The 17,789-nt window shown below is 51.5% G+C and overlaps 1 protein-coding gene across 33 annotated transcripts in view; it reads right to left on the reverse strand.

Annotated features, from left to right (window-relative positions):
• Positions 1-421: 421 nt before the first annotated feature.
• Col13a1 (collagen type XIII alpha 1 chain) overlaps positions 422-17,789 on the reverse strand; it is a 75,599-nt gene continuing 58,231 nt past the window's right edge. For 7 of the 33 annotated variants that reach the window (XM_087184750.1, XM_087184753.1, XM_087184749.1 and 4 more), the window contains 7 exons: positions 15,393-15,428; positions 13,792-13,963; positions 13,298-13,351; positions 12,248-12,301; positions 11,327-11,362; positions 2,550-2,588; positions 422-869 (listed from right to left, as the gene is read on the reverse strand). In XM_087184750.1, the coding sequence (XP_087040876.1) occupies positions 754-869; positions 2,550-2,588; positions 11,327-11,362; positions 12,248-12,301; positions 13,298-13,351; positions 13,792-13,963; positions 15,393-15,428 (507 nt within the window). In that variant the 3' untranslated portion in view covers positions 422-753. Of the gene's footprint in view, positions 870-2,549; positions 2,589-5,329; positions 5,408-6,371; positions 6,459-11,326; positions 11,363-12,247; positions 12,302-13,297; positions 13,352-13,791; positions 13,964-14,066; positions 14,159-15,392; positions 15,429-17,789 lie in introns of those variants that run through there. The other 26 variants (XM_087184768.1, XM_087184758.1, XM_087184755.1 and 23 more) reach the window with 21 other exon arrangements.

Here is a 17,789-nt window from a genome sequence, read left to right on the forward strand (position 1 = left end):
CTCTCTGGTCCTCTATTTTAGCCCTGTCCATCTGGGTATGGACAGAAGCTGAGTTCAAATTTCCCATGTGCTGATTATGAAGAAAGTATGTGTAAAGAAAATGTAAACTATCAACAGGATGGGGGGATTTAGACTTCTGGGTTAGCTGTTTTCAAGCCCTTTAGAAGCACTGATTGATGTTGTAAAGCAGCTAACAATAAACTGTGGGCAACACCATAGCAATACTTCCTAGTCATTGAAATAGGCTTTCTGACTCCTTCACTATGGTAAGCGGTGTGCTATGAATGGAAAACAGTACACCTCGATTTGGATTTAACATTTTAAAATGTCTCTCCATACTTTGAGGACCCCTGCTTCTGGGCCTTCCTGGTTGCACTAGAAAGAATGTTTAGTTTAGTTAGTGATTAATCAGGATCGTGAATTGTCATGTTTCATTTTTTAATAATGAAAATCCAGAATTGTTTAAAATTATTCTTAGATACATCTAGACTGTTAGTCACCCCCCACCTCCATGTTTATAGGAATTCGCACACCAGCTAGCCGCACCTTGGTGCTGGCTGCCCTCTTTGGCACCGGAACACAATAATTTATTAAGCTTCTATATGTAATAACTGTGCACAAATATCATGCAAACATTAGGACTGTACTCACAAACAGAAAGTGTATTAGAGACAGACTTATACAAAACATCTTGTAAACAAAAGGGGAGAGGTGTTATTTTCTGTACAAAATATGCAAGTTTTTCTCTTTCTTTTAATAATCTGTAAGATGCATCATACTTCTGGCATTTTCAAATAGTGAAAACTGTATAAAAATAAATATTCTATGTATAAACACACACACAGGCCAATCCAAGGTTAGAGGAATCACTGCAAAACAAAAACAAAACAATGTACAGTTAGTTTCAAGGGGGGTCTGTGGACTCTTACTTCCCTGTAGGCAAGGAGGAGGAGCCTATCCTGGGTTGGATGGCTACTCTAAATAAGAGCACTGGCGAATCCGGAGCCCCACTGGCAGGAAGAAACTCCTGCGGACTTTAAGCACCCTGAGGGTGGGAAATTCCTTTCACCTTCCAGTGACCCGCATAATGGCCACTAGAGGGCACTCTCTGTATTCTGTCTTGGAGGCCTGGCTGCTTCGGAGTGGTCCCAGATGGAACTCAGTGGGTGTGGATCAAACGGAAAGCTCTCTAGTTGCTTCCCCAAAACTGTTTCTCTGAATAGCGGCTGCTGTTCCCTTGCTAAGCTCAGGGATATTTTTATCTTTTGACCATCAGCAGCAACCTGGAGGAAGAAATTCTCTCTCGAGGGCAAGGGCCTGTGTCCCTGGACAATGTGGAGGATTACCTAGGTCTTGCAGGTAACTGAATAAGGAAATGAGGTGTGGAGCGAGAGGCACATTCTTGAGGAGGTAGCTCCATTGAGTGCTGAGCATTCTCTCTTTGGTTAGGGGGTCTTTTAGTTACCCAGACATATAGGTGCTCGACCTAGGGCCGGGTGTCCTGGTCACTTCCCTACTTTCACCCAGTCCTGTGGGCTAATGAGACTGTAAAAGTGGCTCTGCTGTCACTGCCACAGGACTGGACTAGATAAGCACAAACCTGGAGCAGGTTGGAGTCTCCAGCATTTTAGGAGGACACAGTGATAACCTGAGATAATGTTGGTGAGAAGACCCTGCGCAGGAGGCAAGGCAAAGGGAGGCAGCCCGGAAGGTGGGATTCTGAATTAGCAAGCCCATGGCACAGGGTGGGGAACCCTGCACTAAGGGTGCTATGTCTGAGTGGGGTGGTCTTGTGGAAAGACTTGGCCTTGTGGCTTCAGACTGCTTTAATGGTGGCAAATGTCAAGGCGGAAGTAAATCAGCAAAATCTCATTGCTGGCCAGAACTCTGGGAGCCCAGGAGAGACTGGGCTGTAGGTGGCATGTGCACAAACACAAGGGCCCATGGGTGAGGTCCAGGGGAAGTGTGTGACGGGGAACTGGACAAGCCCTGCGAGCAGGTATAGAAGCCACGTGACAGCCAGAGGTGGTGGTGCACACCTGTGATCCCAGCTGAGGCAGGGAACTGCAAGTTTGAGCCCAGCCTGGGCAACTTAGCAACTCAGCAAGAATCTGTATCAAAAGAAAAAGGAAAGAAGCTGGGGATGTAGCTTAGTGCAAAGGCCCTGGATTCAATCCCTGTTACTGAAAAAAAAAAGCCATTTGAGTTTAGAGTGTAAATAGTGTGGGTATCCTCCATCTGGATAAATATGTGGCTTAAATGGCTTCATCTGAATGCTATGAGAGTGGCTAATTGATAACTTAGTTTAAAACATGGCCTCAAACTCCTTGGAGGACAGGCACTACCTACATTTTTAAGTGTTTTCCAAGTGTGCACTGGGCCTGGGCTGTTCACTGGGCACTTGCCTCTGAAGGAAAAGTGCCTTTTCCAACCTATGTTTTGCTGCCTCATCAGCAGGAAGACAGAGGAGATGCTGTGAGAGTCACATGGCACTGGTCAGGGAGGGGTGTCCTCCTCTGCCTGAGCAGCACGGGCTCAGAGGAGCTTACCTTGTTCCAGCAGCCCTGGACTGGCAGGCCATCTTGACCCTGTGGGGAGGAAGGGAGGCAGAGCACTCAGACTCTTGGCTTGATCCACCAAGCAGGCAGGGCAGGGTTGACAAGGGCCACAAACACTTCAGCCGCTCATCAGGATCGGCCCACCCGCCACTGGCTATTTCTTTTCTCTCTTTCAGGTCAAAACCTTGGAAGGGGGTGGGAAACAGATGCTGCTGTTTCCCCCTCAGCTAAGGTCCCATGTGGCTGTGGTGCAAGGCCAAGAGGGGCTGTCCTGGCCTGCAGGATTAGTGAGCACAGATGTCTTGGAGGGCAAGAGAGGACACTTGCTGCTCTGTGGAGTGCTGGATGCTTGTCACCCAGCACTTGGGGCTCCATTTCTTCTGCTGCAAAATCTGAGCAGAGGGAGATGTGCAGTGACCTTCTCAGCTGGCCTGATCCCTCACTTGTCTCTCTTCCTAAGCATGGGAAGAGGACATCTAGACAGCCCCAGTGATGGTCAATACTGGGTGGGGCTTGGGACAAAGTGACAGGAACTCAGTGGTTGGAATATGACCCAGGGTTGCTGTCAGCAAGGAGACAAGGGTCTGGCCAGGCCTCAGACATTGCTGGGAATTTGGGGGCAGAGGAGCAAGGTGGGGAACAACTACACATGGTTTATGGCAACCACAGAGCATCCTGTAGCCTTGGGATGTTCTGCCCGTGGCGATGGAACCTTCCTGTGTCTTCTTGACCCTACTCTCCTGGCCTCTCTGGCACACTGCGGGGAGCCTAGAAATGGCCTAGCGGCAAGGCTGAACCAAGGGCGGAGCTCAGGTTCTTAGTCCCATCTACTAGCAAGGCAGCCAGATCCCAGAACTGCAGGCCCCAGGGCAGAGGCAGAGAAGACCTAGGGGCTCAGAGGAGGAGCAAGTGCTCAGTCCTCAGGGGAGGGAGGCCGACCAGGCATCCTCTGTGGCCCAGACCAACTTCACCACCCACACCAGGCACCTGACCCCCTCGTCACCTGGTATTCAGCAGGTGCAGGGCTGACACGAGGGTGGAAGAGGTCGAGTTCTCTTGTACTAAAAGTCATGATCAGTAGTTCCCCTGACCCCCAAGTTCATAGGAATACAATGCACGAGGTGGAATGAGACACAAGAAAGGTAAGCTATGGGCCCTGCCATTGAAAATTAATAGGCAAATGACACATTGCTATGGGATCCTGTTGGAGGAAAGGTCACTTTGGACGAAGGGATGACCTTCATTTCCCCCCTGGGCCAGGGAAGGGACTGCACAGGGAGGTGGTGCATCCCACAGTCTCCTGGTGACCCTCTGCCCTCTTCCCAGCCTGCTCTGCTGTGACACAGTCTACATAGTCTCTGGGAGGGACAGGAGCCTCAGGGCATTCCCATTGGTGGCAGGCGCAGTGGAGGCGGGGCAGGCAGAGAAGGGAAAGTAACATGGGGTGAGGAGCAGGGGGGCTGAGGTGGTGGCACAGAACTTAGGGTGCTCAAAGGAGGGCAAGGACGGTGGCCCAGGAAGACCTGTGGGGATTCATGGAGACAGGCGCCCTGGTACCTGCGGCTGGGAAGGGTGCTTGTGCAGGTGCATGGTCGGTCACGGGCAGCCAGTGGGGTAGGAGGCATGCTCCTCTGTACACTTGTCCCGTGCTGCTTTTGTCACACATGCTGGGGCTACAAAGTCCCTAGTGGCTTTCAAGGGGCTCTACGGTCACCCACATTTTCTCTCCCATTTAATTCTTGAGTCACCCCAGAGTGAGGCTGGGAACTTTGGTACAAAAGTAGTTCCTGAACCCTCATCCTTCTGGGGAAATACTGGGTGAGCAGGAGCCTTGGAACCGGTCCCCTTGGAGCAAAGTGTCACCTTCTGCTTCTCTTGCAGTTGTTTAAGAGGATCATGAGGAGGTTTAGAGCAGCCACACCTGGAGAGGGATTGGACCAGGTGGGGACCAACTGATACCTCTTAGCCTACGGCATGTCTACAAGAGCCATCCTTGCCTGCTCCTTAACTATGTTTACCACCTTTCCAGCCCTCTGACTCTTGTGTGGTGAGCCACCTGAGGATGCAGAGAAGGGACATCAAGCGAGGGTCCTGTAATGTCTTCTGGGATTTAAGCAAGGAGAACAAGGCCCTTTAGGATCTCAACACCTGGCTTTCGACTGTCCCCTAGTTTTAATGGTGTCGCCTGGGCAGTGAACCAGGACCCAGTGTGGAAGAACAGGCAGGGTACTTCCTTTTTCACCTTGGTTCTAGTACTCCTTAGTTTACCCTATGTCTAGAACATGCCCATCTATCTGTCCCCAGCCAAACTGTGAGATGGTGGGGAGGGAGGTGGGATGACTCAGGCATTCATTCCACTGGCGTGTTAAGGGTTTAGTGGATGCATTCTGCCCTAACCGCATGGCATGGAGGACAAGAAATCATGCTTCTAAGAATCTGACCAGAGAATGTGCTTCCCTAGTTTATCTCTGGGGGCAGAGGTGTCTAGAAAGATCAGAAGCAGTCAAAGCTTGCTTGGGGGCTGGGAAACCAAGGTCAGGTGTGTCAGAAGCAGTGGCAGGAGGAAGCCAAGAAAACACTCCAGCAAACTTTGCATGCAAGAGAGCAGCATGCCGGAGCCCTCAGAGCGCAAGGCAGGGTGACCCTCCATGTCTGCAGAGTGAAGAAGTGGGAAATGGGGACTGGGTGGATGGATCAGGAAGCACATGGGCCTAAACCACACACATGGCAAGCCCAGTTCGGGCATGCATGCAGGCAAGGCAATGCCATACCAATGGGCATGGGGCATCCAGTCCGTCCAGCCCTGGTAACCCCGGCTCCCCTTTCTCTCCTTTAAAACCTCGATGTCCCTGTTTATAAAATCAACCACGATGATTATTTAGATCAAGGGTGGCCAGCTCCAACTGTGGAGTGGAGAGGCCCAGTCCTAACCTGGCCAGGATGCAGGACCCTCGGCATCCTACACTTGACACCTACAAATAAGCCTAAGTTGCAGTTGGGTTCCCCATGTCCCACATTCAGCCTTTGTGCCAGCAGAGTTCAGCTAGGGGACACATACAGCTAGCCGCTCTGCACTGACCCCCTCTCTGTTTACAGATTCACGGGGAGCAATCACAGGTAACCTTCACTTCAATGCGTCATAGCTTTCAGAACCTTTGGATGGATTGAAAGGGAACTTGAGAAACCTGTCAGATGTGCCACAAATCATTAGGTACTGGCTCTTTTGGGAAAGCTTCCTGTGGGTGTTTTCCTACCGATTTTGGCCTGCAGCTTTCAGGGTTTTGGCCGGCTGGTGGGCATTTCGAGGCTGTGTATGAAAAGCCCTTTGTGTGGCCTTGTTCTGCCCAGCACTAAGCATTGGTGGCCTTCAAGAGATTCTACTCTGGCATCCTGCATCTTGACCAAGTGAGGATTGAGACACCTAGAACTGCTGGCCACAGAAGCGGCCACAAGACAAAGAAGGCAAATCATGGCTCACAAATGCTGCACTGGTTTCCAAAGCCAGGCTGGAGCCAAGTGCCGAGGCCTTCTCCAAAAAGCCCTCTTTCCTCGTGGTTTCTTCACTTCCATGCATCAATTGTTCTGCATCTTCAAAGAAAAAGGATTCAAAGGAAAGGGATCAAGCCATAATTGTTTGCAGCTGGGGTTGGAAGGCAACACCCACAGCTGGCAGAATTTCCAATGAGCAGACAGACTTTGGTAGCATCAGGGTAATCATTTGGTTCTCATCTTAGTTGATTTGCCTTCTTTGTTTCCAACTTGCAAACCTCAAGGAAAAAACCAGAACAATGCAAATGAGAAATGAAAACATACCAACGGGCAGGGGGCATCTAATCCAGGTGCTCCTTGGTCTCCTTTATCCCCTTTAGGCCCTCTAGAGCCTTTCTTCCCCCTCTCCCCCTGTAAATAATGGTTTAGTCCAAGGGGGGGAAAAAAAAACAGGCATCAAAACTTTAGTATCATTCACGTGTTAAGGTTAGAGACAGAAAATGAAAAATAAAATGAAAGAGAAAAAAGTAGGTTCTCTTAGGATGTTCTGCCCAGCAAGGATTTGGGGTCAATACCCACCTCTTCCCTTTAAGCACCTAAGAATTTGGCTAAGCGGGGAGGCTGGGAGGTGGACTGAAGACCCTGATGACCACTTTTGCTAATACAAGCCCAGAGAGGGTCTGAGATGAACTGAGCGAGGAGGGGAGCCTCCTTCCTTCTCGTTGAGGCCCTACTTTGCAGGGCTTTGGCCTCACAGCGTTTTGTCTCAATTAATTTTCATCTCATTGATACTCTACTACAGGTCAAGGTGATTTTGTTTAGAGACTTGGGTGTGTGCCTGCCTGCATATGTGTGCGAACATAGCATGGGTGAGCATATACACCCACATGCCTGTGCACATGCGTGTAAGTGCGTGTGGGTGTGTGCTTGGGTGTGTGCTTGTGTGTGTGTGTGTGTGTGTGTGGCTGTGTGTGCATGTGGATATGTGTGGTCCTCACCTGGATTCTCCCATTTGATGCGCATCTCTGGTTCATCCTGGTCTAAGGTCATAGACAGCTGTTTTTATACATTTTATTTTATTACACAGAACTATATGTATGTGGACATGGTGGTTCAGGGAATTCCTTTGTTTCGGAAAAGCTTCAGTAAATGTCATCTAAATTGGGCTTTATTTTCAAAATGTGCTAGGGTTCATTTAAAGAGGGGGTGCGAGGAATTCTTCAAAGTGAAGAATCACCTTGTAATGAACTGGAATTTGGATCTTCATGTATTGAAAAGGCGCGCTCTTCAGAAGGGGCCAAGTGTACCCCTGGGGGTTTCCCAGGACTCTTCTCTCTGGAAGGTGGCATCTCATGCTTGGGGACTTCCACAGTGTCACTCTAGGATGACAGGACCTAAAGGCTGTGTCCTAACAAAGGCTTGGAGTCCAAGCTGGTCCTGCCAGTTGTAAGTAGTATGACTTTGGAGGAGTGACTTAACCTCTTTGAGCCTCAGTTTCTCCGCCTGCAGAGTGGGTACAGCGACAGGTGCTTCAGCAATGTGTGGTGAGGTTTGTGTGCACGTGAGTACATGTTAGTGAGGCAGAGGATATGTGCTCAGTGGAGGATAACTGCTTCCTGATGATGATAAGGATTGTTATTTCTTGTCAGCCAGAGGAGCTAAAGTGCCGCCAGAGGGTCTGAGGTCTTGCCATGTGTGTGGGGCTCTGCAGGGGGGAGCTTCGGGGATCGTTTGTTAGAAGAAGGTAGACATTAGGAATACGTGGTAACACCCAATTTCCCTGATGATTAAAGTGCTAGAAAATTTCCTTGGATTCCTGGAAATAACCCAAATTTCTTGATTCTAGAGACCGTCTGCCATTGCCAATGCATTATTCTAAACAAATTTTCTAAAACACACATCCTCGCTTAGAAAGCGGTATGTGTTTAGGAGGAAACATGCATATCATCTGGAGTGTAATCTCATCAACATGAAGGCACGTCCCCTAGGGAGGGCTGCACGGCAGCTTTAAGCCCCAAATGGCGCATAAGCCATTTGGATGGGGAGTCTCTGGGAAACGTCCCCAGGAGGGGGCCCTTCATTCTTGGGTTCAAGCACATTTTCTTAACTAAGAAGGTGGATAAAGCTGCCACAGAGCGGGAGATTTCCGGTCCTAGATGACTTGCAAGGGGGTAAAAGGATGGACTGCACGCCCGACTGCCCTGCTGGGTCTGTGGTGCACCTATGACCCAGGATGGCCCAGCATGTTCTGAGGGCCTGGTATCTCCCCAGATCGGGTGCCCATTGAAGACGTTAGACTAGTGGCTTTCTCTACTGCCTCCCAGCCTCCTGCCCCAGGGACGGGCACACGAGAGGCCCTGCAAGAGGGAATTCTAGCTGGTAAGGGGAAAGGGGCAGTAAAGTTGAGTGCAGAGGTTTCTTAACTGATAAAAGCAAGGGTATAAAGTTGATTTTCGAGGAAATACATCAGAGAGGGGGGCAAAGGAGAGGATGAGGGATGTGGGATTGTAACGGGGTGAACACTTCGTGGGGGAAAGATGAAAGAAGTAAAGGAAGGAAGAGGCAGGCTAGGCCAGAAGAGAGAGGTGGGGGAGAGGAGGAGACCAGGAGGGCTGAGAGAAGCAAGGCATGCGTGGGCGTGCGCGCGCGCGCGCGCACACACACACACACACACACACACACACACACACACCAGACCCAGGCAGGCGTCTCAGAGTAGCCTCAGACCTTTCCAGTTGGCTGGCTGCCACGAAGCTCCATGGTAACACCCAGTTTTCCTGACGACCAAAGTGCTAGGTTCATCCTACCCTTTATCCTCTGACCAATATCTTAACCTACTTGTGGCTCCTGGGCCAGTTTCATACGGTTGCTTAGAGACAAGGGGGCTTCCCCTAGTAAAGGGCAGAACAGCCTTTCCACTGTCACCTGTGTCCTTAGCAGGTTCCTGTTCAGGGCCCTGGGCCTTTGGGGCCTACCATGAGGAGCTTCCTCCTTCTCTGAACAAGAAAGGGCCTTCCAGACCATCCTCAGGTGGGATGCAAAGCAGCATAATTTTAAAGTTGTGTTGTGGTTCACTGGAAGGTAGAGCAGATCTCTGACGGGGTCCCTCAGGCATCATGAGGGAAAATTTAGGGGGCTGCCTACAAGGAGTCACCCTCCAAAACTCAGGTGGGGTAGGGGCTTCAACATGCCTGGCTTCATCTTCTAGGAGAACAATGGGACTTTTAACCAGAGCTCCTGCTTAGCCCTGGTGGCATTTTACCTTGACTAAAGCATCAAAATCCTGAGCTTTCAGCAGAAAAACAAAACAATACCCAACATCTTTCCCTGAGTCTGCTTGTGCTTTTTTTTTTTTTTTGGTACCGGGGATCAAACTTGGGACCTTGTACTTGTGAGGCAGGCAGCAGAACCACCGAGCTAAATCCCCAGCCTCATGCTTGGGCCTTCTGAAGCCCTGTTAACAAGTCCTCAATTCCTCCCCAAATCCTGACAGGGTTTGTGGCAAACAAAGGTGTGAATTAGGAGGAGAGACAAATCTCTTGGATGAAGAGAATAGCTATTCCTTGATTCTGAAAACTTCTCTTTGGCATAAGCCAAATGGCTCTTTATGGTGGCGTACTTTATGCAACTTTACTGTTTTCTGAACTTAACTTTGACTAAGTGACTTATTCTAACTTACGCAGGGGTAGGGAAAAGTGTGTCAACACCAGCAAGGAGAAGTGGATTATTCAACAACCTCGATTCCATTGGTTCCAGAGTCACCAGCCGATCGATCTCTTTCTCCTCCCTGCATCTGTGACAAGGGCACCTTGTCTGCCTTCCTCCACTTCTAGAGCAAAGTCATCACTGTGACTAGAAGGACTGATTTTGCAGTCTTCAAATAGCTCAATGCCTTAAGCCAACTGAAAATGTCTCAAGAAATAGGTTTTGAAAATGTAAATCAAATATAATAAAACCAGAACACTTTAGAAATAAGTCAGAAAGGAGGTTAGCATGTCACTGAAGGGATGGAATGATCACATTTGTCCAGGCCTAAATTCCTTGATGCTGCCCCAAGGAAAGTGGCTTCTTAGTCTGCCTTGAAAAGCTGGCTGAGGATGCGGAAGTAGATCTGTTTGTTCTAGTGGCTTCTAGACTGGCTTTTGCCATGGGCAATCTGGTAGGGGTGGTTCTGTCTGTTCCCACTGGTTTACATAATTTGTGGGACAAACTGAGTTGCTTTAGACAAGCTTCCAGTGAGAAGTACTTAGAGATATAGAAGGACTCAGTAAATACTTCTTAAATTGAAGAGAATGGAATGAAACATATAAACATACAGATTCGGGCACTTTCTATCCATGAACATGGTATCAACATTAAAATATCAGTCATGAGAACTGGGTTCTGGAATCACTGTGTTCTGCCTCTGGCTCTCTGGGAGAACTCAGTATATTTTATCCTCATTCTGGGCATGTTTCTCCATCTGCTCCTCCCATTCTTCCTCTTTTAAAATCCTGAGATTTTCTGACCCACCAGAAGATGGCCCTGGGCCTCTAGGGGGCGTGTGCTCTGCACGGAGAACCAGTGTGAGGAAGCCCCAGAGGGGAAAGGACCCAAGTCATTTCTTGGTCAGATGTAGTTAAGTTGTGCTTGCTGTGCCCACATGCCCAGGGCCACGGCCTGTGTCACATGCCATCATGTGGCTGTGGGTGCCTTGGCTATTCAGTGCATCCTGGTGAAGACGGTAGAAACCAGAGGGAGATGGAGGGGCCTGGAAGGCACCGTTTGTTTCAAAGTCCTGCAGACTCTTTTCCAGGGAAATAGCAGCCATAGTACTTTTTTTTTAAAGGCTTGGCTGCTTACAACAGCTTTCTACTTGTTCTAGGAACTGGAATTTATTTTCTTGCTCACCAGTGGCCTGGAATTCCTGGCAAAACTAACTTTCAGAAGGTGAGGACAAGGTAATGATAGATCTGAAAATATCATTTAGGGGCCTATTATCAGGGCAACATGGAGAGGGCTGGACACGTAGCTCCTGTTACTGGATGGCAATGAATCTAACAGCCACTGTGGGATTTAGCCTCCCTCGAAATGTGAAACAATACAAGCTTCAATTTCAGGATTAGCCCAGGCTCCCTGCATGCCATAGATTAAGACCCTCAGTATAAATCCTTTCAATTTAGGATGATTTATCAGGAAACACTGTCTTTCCACGTTGGGTCAGGATGTCCCAATTGATCATTCCACCCCATCAGGAAAACATTAGTAAGCAGGGCCAAAGTGTGAGGGCTCTGACTTACCCGGTTTCCTTTGTCCCCAGGTGGTCCGTGCAAACCCTGCAATAAGTCAGAGAAACAAAGACATGTTAATGAGCAAATGCAGAACAGCCAGCCGCACAGTCCTCCTTCTGGGCTCAGAGAGCTCTTTGCTGATGCCTAACTCGGTGGAAACAAGCTTAACCATCCCCATTGTATAGAAGGACTGATAAGCAAATCCCCCAAGGAACTTGACCTAGAGGCAAATGATGAGCTTCAAGCAAAGCCAAGAACATGCTTGTGGTTTTCTGGCTCTCAAGTCTGCATCTTGGTCATGTTCCTCCAAGGTCACTAATGCGGATGAAGGGTGGGTTCTGAGGACGTGGCGGGCAGGCACAGGATGTCCCTGGCAGAGGGGTGCTCCTATGGCTCTCCTGCTGGACTCTTGCAGGCAAAATGACTCCACAGCTTCGCAGACCCTCTTGCGAGCTGACCAGTGGCCTTGGGGAATAAGTATGAGCAGAGAACTGGCCTCCTTGGGCAACATGTTGCTCAACCTTCAAGTTCCATGAGCTGTCCAGGCTCTTTCAGGTGGACACTTGGCTTTTACAATGAAGCACCAGACAAACACACTGCAGGCAGAGCTCAGTCTGCTCCCCAGGGTCTAGCTCCCTTGAGAAAGCTGCTTGGGTTTTGGAGTGTCTCCTTTCTGTGTCATGGAGATCTGGATTTGATGCTGCTCTTGTTTGAGGGCAGAGGCAGTGGCACCATGCACCGGACACAGGGGCTCCCGATATGCTGTTGTATCCTGTGACTTGGTCCTCTAGGCTTAGAACCTGGCTCCCTGAGAGTGCTGAGAGTGCTTTTGGTGAGCTCCAGGCTCTGGGCATTCTGTTTTGCCCTTGTTTCTAGTGGGTATAGGGGTGGGGAGGGAGGGGGGGGGACCTCTGGTCCCATGGAACTCACAGGAAGCCCAGCTGCTCCCGTTGGTCCTATCATCCCTGGATCTCCTTTGCTGCCCTGAAATGAGAGACAGAAGCCCATGAATCCTTCCTGATGTGACAACAACCTTCAGTCACCATTTCCTATTCTGACACAAAGCCCAGCCAACCTCTCCAGCCTCCTCAAAACCCTCAGGAAACAAGGGCTTGTGGAAGGCTGGGGGCTGCCCCAGAGGGGCTGAGAGGCCCATCACTCTCTTTCTCCAATACAGCCTGTCCCCCAAGACTCTCCTGAAGGACTGGGTATAGGGGCTGGGGTGGAAGAAGAAAGGGAAAGACAAGATGGCTTTGATGTCTTCTCTGATGCCTCAGGGCCAGCCCTCAGAGCAACCATTTGCCCTCTGCAGATGCTGCCCACACTCCCCACCCCATGAGCCCTGGATGCAGCCAGCAAGGTAGGTGGACAGAGAGGGGGGCTTATGGCAGGCAGACAGTCCAATGGATGCCCTGGGGTCCAGCTGGGAGGAGGGGATGAGAAAGAGTCACACTCTCTTGCCCCACTAAGGTGCCTCCTGCTACTCTCAACCTCATGTATAGCTGCTCTACCCAGGCTGGGCTGGACCTCAGGGTGTCTAGTGACATGGCCAGGGCCACTCAACAGGGACTACGGGGACCAAGCCTAAGGCTCTGGCCTTCTTGATAGCTTCTTGATGTCTTCTGGGAACCTTCTAATCACCACAGGGCACTCTGTTCTGTGCTGGTCTCTAAATCATCACAAGTGTAATCCTGGCAGTGACAGCAGCACTGGGGCCTTGTCAGGCTGCTTCATGACGGATGCTAGGTGAGCAGAGGCTGAGGCAGAGGCTGAGTCTCATCTTCTCAAGTCACGGCCCACTCTTGGCCACAGGCTTGCCTGCTCCCATGGGCTTCCGTGGCAGTGACAGATGAAGGGAGGGATGAGGGCTGAGACTCCTGGGGCTGACGTGGTGACCAGTGGGCTCCAGGTCCCAGGCTGGGGCCGAGGAAGGATGGCCTGACCCCCCCACCTGGCCACCCAGGCTCCCGGAGCGCTCACCCTCTCTCCCTTTGGTCCTGCGGGGCCTGGAATGCCAATTGGTCCTGGGGTACCCTTGGAGGGAAAGAGAGCAGAGGTGAGAGGCCGGGTGCTGGGGAGCCCTGGGAGTCCTGCCCGACACCTGGAGACGAGTGAGGTCCAAGGCCCAATTTTCAGGGTTGGCGAGGCCAGGCGTGTTCAGGGCAATCATGCGACTGCGTTGTGATCTTTTTGGGGTTTGAGGGTCTCAGAGGAGAAAGCACCCCCCCCCTTGCCCAGGGCCAGATTCATGGAATGAAACCCTTTCACGTCATAGCCAAGCTCACCAAGGCTGAAAACATTAGGAGTACGACTGCTTAGTTTGCTCCCAGAAGCACTTGGGAGGGAGGTGACCCCACTCCAGGACAGGGGCACCCCTTTTCTGTCACAGCTCCACATGCAGCAGGAGGGTCTTCATGCCACAGAGACCAATGCACACAGAGGCAGGCGAGAGAGGGTCATTCAGCAGCACTCACCCTGCCACCCCCCTGTGGACCTGTCCTTGGCTTCAGCCTCTGGCCTGGCCTTTTGTCCCCATCCCAGGCCTGGAGAACAGGCTGGAAGGGAGTGGATGGCATCCTGGTGGCTGCACTGCACTGGCCTGCAGGGAGGTGGGGCAGGAGCTCTTGAAGCCCGGGCAGCAGAGAGCTGGGGGAGGAAGCCACTGGAGCAGTGTTGCTTAGAGATCAAGCAGATGCTGTGGCATCATCAGAGGTCTTCCCCAGGTGCCCATGTGCAGCTGGACTGGACCAGGTCTGTATTTCACAGCTCCTATTTCTCTGCCTCAGTGTCTCTTTACCTGACTCAGATGAGGATACAGGGTGCAGGGGGTTCTGAGAGCAGCTGTGAAAGCAGGGCACAAGCAAGTGGGAAAAAGCTGATTTCCTCCACATGAGGAAAAGGAGCCATGAGCCATTCTCTGTGCCTCATTTGCAGCCATGAGGAAGAAGGAAGGGCATGGGTATCCATGACAACCACACAGCTAAAAGCCAGAGCCAGGTCAGGCTCAGAACAGGGCTCTAGAGTCCCTGGGCTGGAATCCAGGCAGCTCAGAGGCCTCAGACTCCTGGCAGAGTCCCCTAGCTGTCTGAGTGCCAGGTCCTCCCGCTATAAAATGAGGGGAAAGGTGAGTGTCTGCTCCCAGGCCGCGGCCAGGTCTCAAGGTGTGGATGTTTACATTGTTACTGCAGGTCACCACATCAGCCCCAGGTGTCTCAGCCCCCGTCCCTCTCCCTTCATCTGCTTATCAGAGCTTCATTGCTAGGCGGACCATGGGCCAGCCTGGCCTCCAAAGCAGCCACCAGGCAGATGGGAGATCCGCTGGCTGGGAGGGGCTGGGCAGACCCACAGCTTGTGTGGCCCCTGAGGAGGGAAGTCTGGCCTCCTGGCCCTGGAGAGGGAGTGGTCCCCACACCATGAGAAGTGACAGTCGGATGTCCACATGAATGCTCAGGAAGGGGACTGAAGGTGGAGAGAAGGCCACTGTCTCAGGTGCCTCAGCTGTCTGTCACACAGAAGGGCTGGCACTTCCATAAGGAATGGAGAGAAGTGATGCAAGAGCCCCGTCCCTGCTCTGTAACACACCCCCTTGCTGGGCTGCAGGGTGGCGGTGGGCCTTGGCTGGGAAAGGTCTATGGGTAAAACGTGTATGGGCCACCGAGCTGGAACTGGCCTTCCGCCCCACCCATACCCACCAGCTGGCTGTGCAGGACTGGGAAGCCCCCACGGGCAGACAGGAGATGGACAGAGCTCACAGCATGAAGACAACACAGCGGAACGGGCACACAGACACTGGTGTGTTTGGTGGGGACTCAGCTTCAGGGTCTGGGACAGTGCCTGCAGGCCTAAGGTCTCTGGGTGCACAGGGAGGATGGGGCACTCAGATGCAAGCCAGCCCTCTTTGGCCGGGAGGCCTGCCAAAGCACTCTGACCCAAGTGTGGACAGGACCTTTCTGGTGTCTGTGGTGGGGCTAAGGCATGACTCACTGAGGAAATGAGGCCACAGTGGGACAGACAAGAGGGATCACAGGCTGGGCGCGGGGCGGGGTGGGGAGGAGTGGGGAGAAGTGACACTCACCGGTGGCCCCGGCCTGCCGTCCAAACCTGAAGCTCCCTGGACGAAGGGCACAGTTTGACCAAAAGAAGGAGAAGGGAGGAGTGGGAGGGAGAGAAAGGGACAACGGGAAGGGAAGAGGTGAGTAAGCATGACCCTGGACAGACACAAGTGCTGGCATCAAACACGGTGGGAGGATGAGCCTGGAGGGCAGGGAGTGTGTTTACATGGAGACCAGGACGACACGGAGACACCAAACGCTGCGGCCTCTGCTGAGCAGGCTGGGCAGAGACCACGTAGAGGCTGCTCTGGTCCTCTGCACACCCTGCTCCCCTTGTGCTGCATCTCAGGAACCCTCACCCAGGGGGCTGCAGAGATCCAGGGAAAGGGATAGAGAAAGGAACCCTGGAAGACATCTGGACCCAGGGCTGTGCATTTTCGCCTCTTTGAGGACCCAGGCAAGGGGACATTTTTCAGCCTCTTGCACGCTGGTTGAGACCAGGCCAGACTGGCCCCCTCCCTCCCTTAACCCAGTCAGCCCTGAGGTCCAGCATCTGGTTTGGAAACCTGGGCAGAAGCTGGCTGGAAGAGGTCGGCCCCTGAGTGAGAATACTGACTGTGTTTGATGTTTCTCTGGCATTTTATCATTTGCAGAATCCAACACAAACTCAGTCTGTTCATATGCTGCAAACAGGGGCCCTTTTATAGAAGAGGCCTTGGAAGCAGCTGACTGGATCATAGGTCTAAGGCCACATATCCCCCATTGCAAACGGGTAGGTGGGACGCTGTTCAGATCCACGCCCACCAGTGACAGATTCTGGGAATGGACCTCTTACTCCAGTGCCAGGCTAAGAAGCTGTCCCTGTGGCCCACCTAAGAAAACTAGGGCACATTTTCTAAAGATGGTAGTGTGACTAGCCAAGGAGAAGGCAGCAGGAGTTCCCTAGCTAGTAAGGACTGAGTTCCTGGAAACTACTTTCAACTGAGCTCAGAGGTGAGCCTCAGCCTTAGGATTTTTAAGGTGGAGCGAGTCCCTGGGAAAGGAGGCCAGGGAGCTGATTCCTCCCAAAGAAAGAGCATCGGGTAGGAGATTCACCAAGGCCTTGGTTCTCAGTGTTAGGCCCGTATGGCTCTGGGACTGTCCTTGATCCTTCAGGCTACAGCTGAGATTCTCAGCTCCAGTGCACACTGACATCTTCCAGGTGGTGTCACACAGTCCAGATGCCCAGGCCCTGCCACAGTCCAATTCTGTCATAGTCTTCAAGAGTGGGGCATGCCTCTATCCAAAAGTCGGAGAACTCAACAGAGACCAGGCACTTTGTCTTTCACGTGGCACTTTTTGTTTATATTACCTGTCTTGTCACTGTGTCATTTGCATGTCAGCCCCTGACTACATTCTTTGACATTCACTGGGGTTCTTTGGACGAAGCCAGATTTGTGCTTGGGGGAGACAGGAAGGAGTTTTCTTAGGAAGGAGGACTTCATCATTGCAAACACAGCTTACAATAAGGAAAATATCTGCTCAAGTCATCAGTTTTTTTTGTAGCCTGTCAGCAAAATATTCCCACATTTGTGCATTAATGAGGGTGTAATTATATCTTGTGTTGGCTGTGATTATATTAACCAGATCTGCAGAGCTGGGGTAATTGGTTTTCCATTCTTGTCCTGTTCTTTATGGCTACCTGGGGTGGGGACAGGCCTTGAGTGGGGGACAGAGGCAGACAGAATAGCTGAAAGGAGCCCCTTTGCAAGGACGTGGACTCAGTGGGAGAGGAATGTCTGGCTCAGTCTGTCCACCACCTTCCTATGCGACCTCAGGTGAGCATTGATGAAATGATGAGACAGGTTGCTAATGTCCCTTCCAGCTCTTAAAAACCCACCGCAAAGGATGCCAACCTCAGTAAGTTGTGGTATGCTCACCTGGACACAGGTGAGGGGTGACAAGACCATCGGGCCACAGAGGCATGGTGAGCCACTGACCAGGGGCCTTCAGCTCTGAGCAGGCAGAGCTCTCTGGGATCCCGGGTAAGAGTGGGCTTAGTCTGCCAGGACCACAGAGTCTGACTTTTACATACTTCATGCTGAGGCTAGTGCTTAAGAGGACAGAGCAAGGTTCTCTTGGGGGTTTCTTGGGAAATAGGGATGAGATGGAGGATACCTCATTGCCCCACTGTTCCCAAGCCTTCCACACTGGGCCTGCATGGGGCAGACTTGATTACCCTGAATCAGGAACACTCAGGCCCCAAGGCTGTTCTTGGTTCCCTCTGCCTTTCCATCTGTCCTCCTCAGGGTGGGAACCTTTCCTGTTCAACAACTTCACATTCTCCCAAGGCCTGTTCTGGGGAAGGCACTCAGAAATTAAAATCTACAGTCTTGCCCATGTGGGAAGGAGAGCTACACGGAGCCCTAGAACACTCAGAA

The sequence above is a fragment of the Heterocephalus glaber genome, unplaced genomic scaffold (genome assembly GCF_053883595.1).
Source record: "Heterocephalus glaber isolate CG9 unplaced genomic scaffold, H.glaber_assembly_v1.0 deba00001497, whole genome shotgun sequence".
Classification (NCBI taxonomy): domain Eukaryota; kingdom Metazoa; phylum Chordata; class Mammalia; order Rodentia; family Bathyergidae; genus Heterocephalus; species Heterocephalus glaber.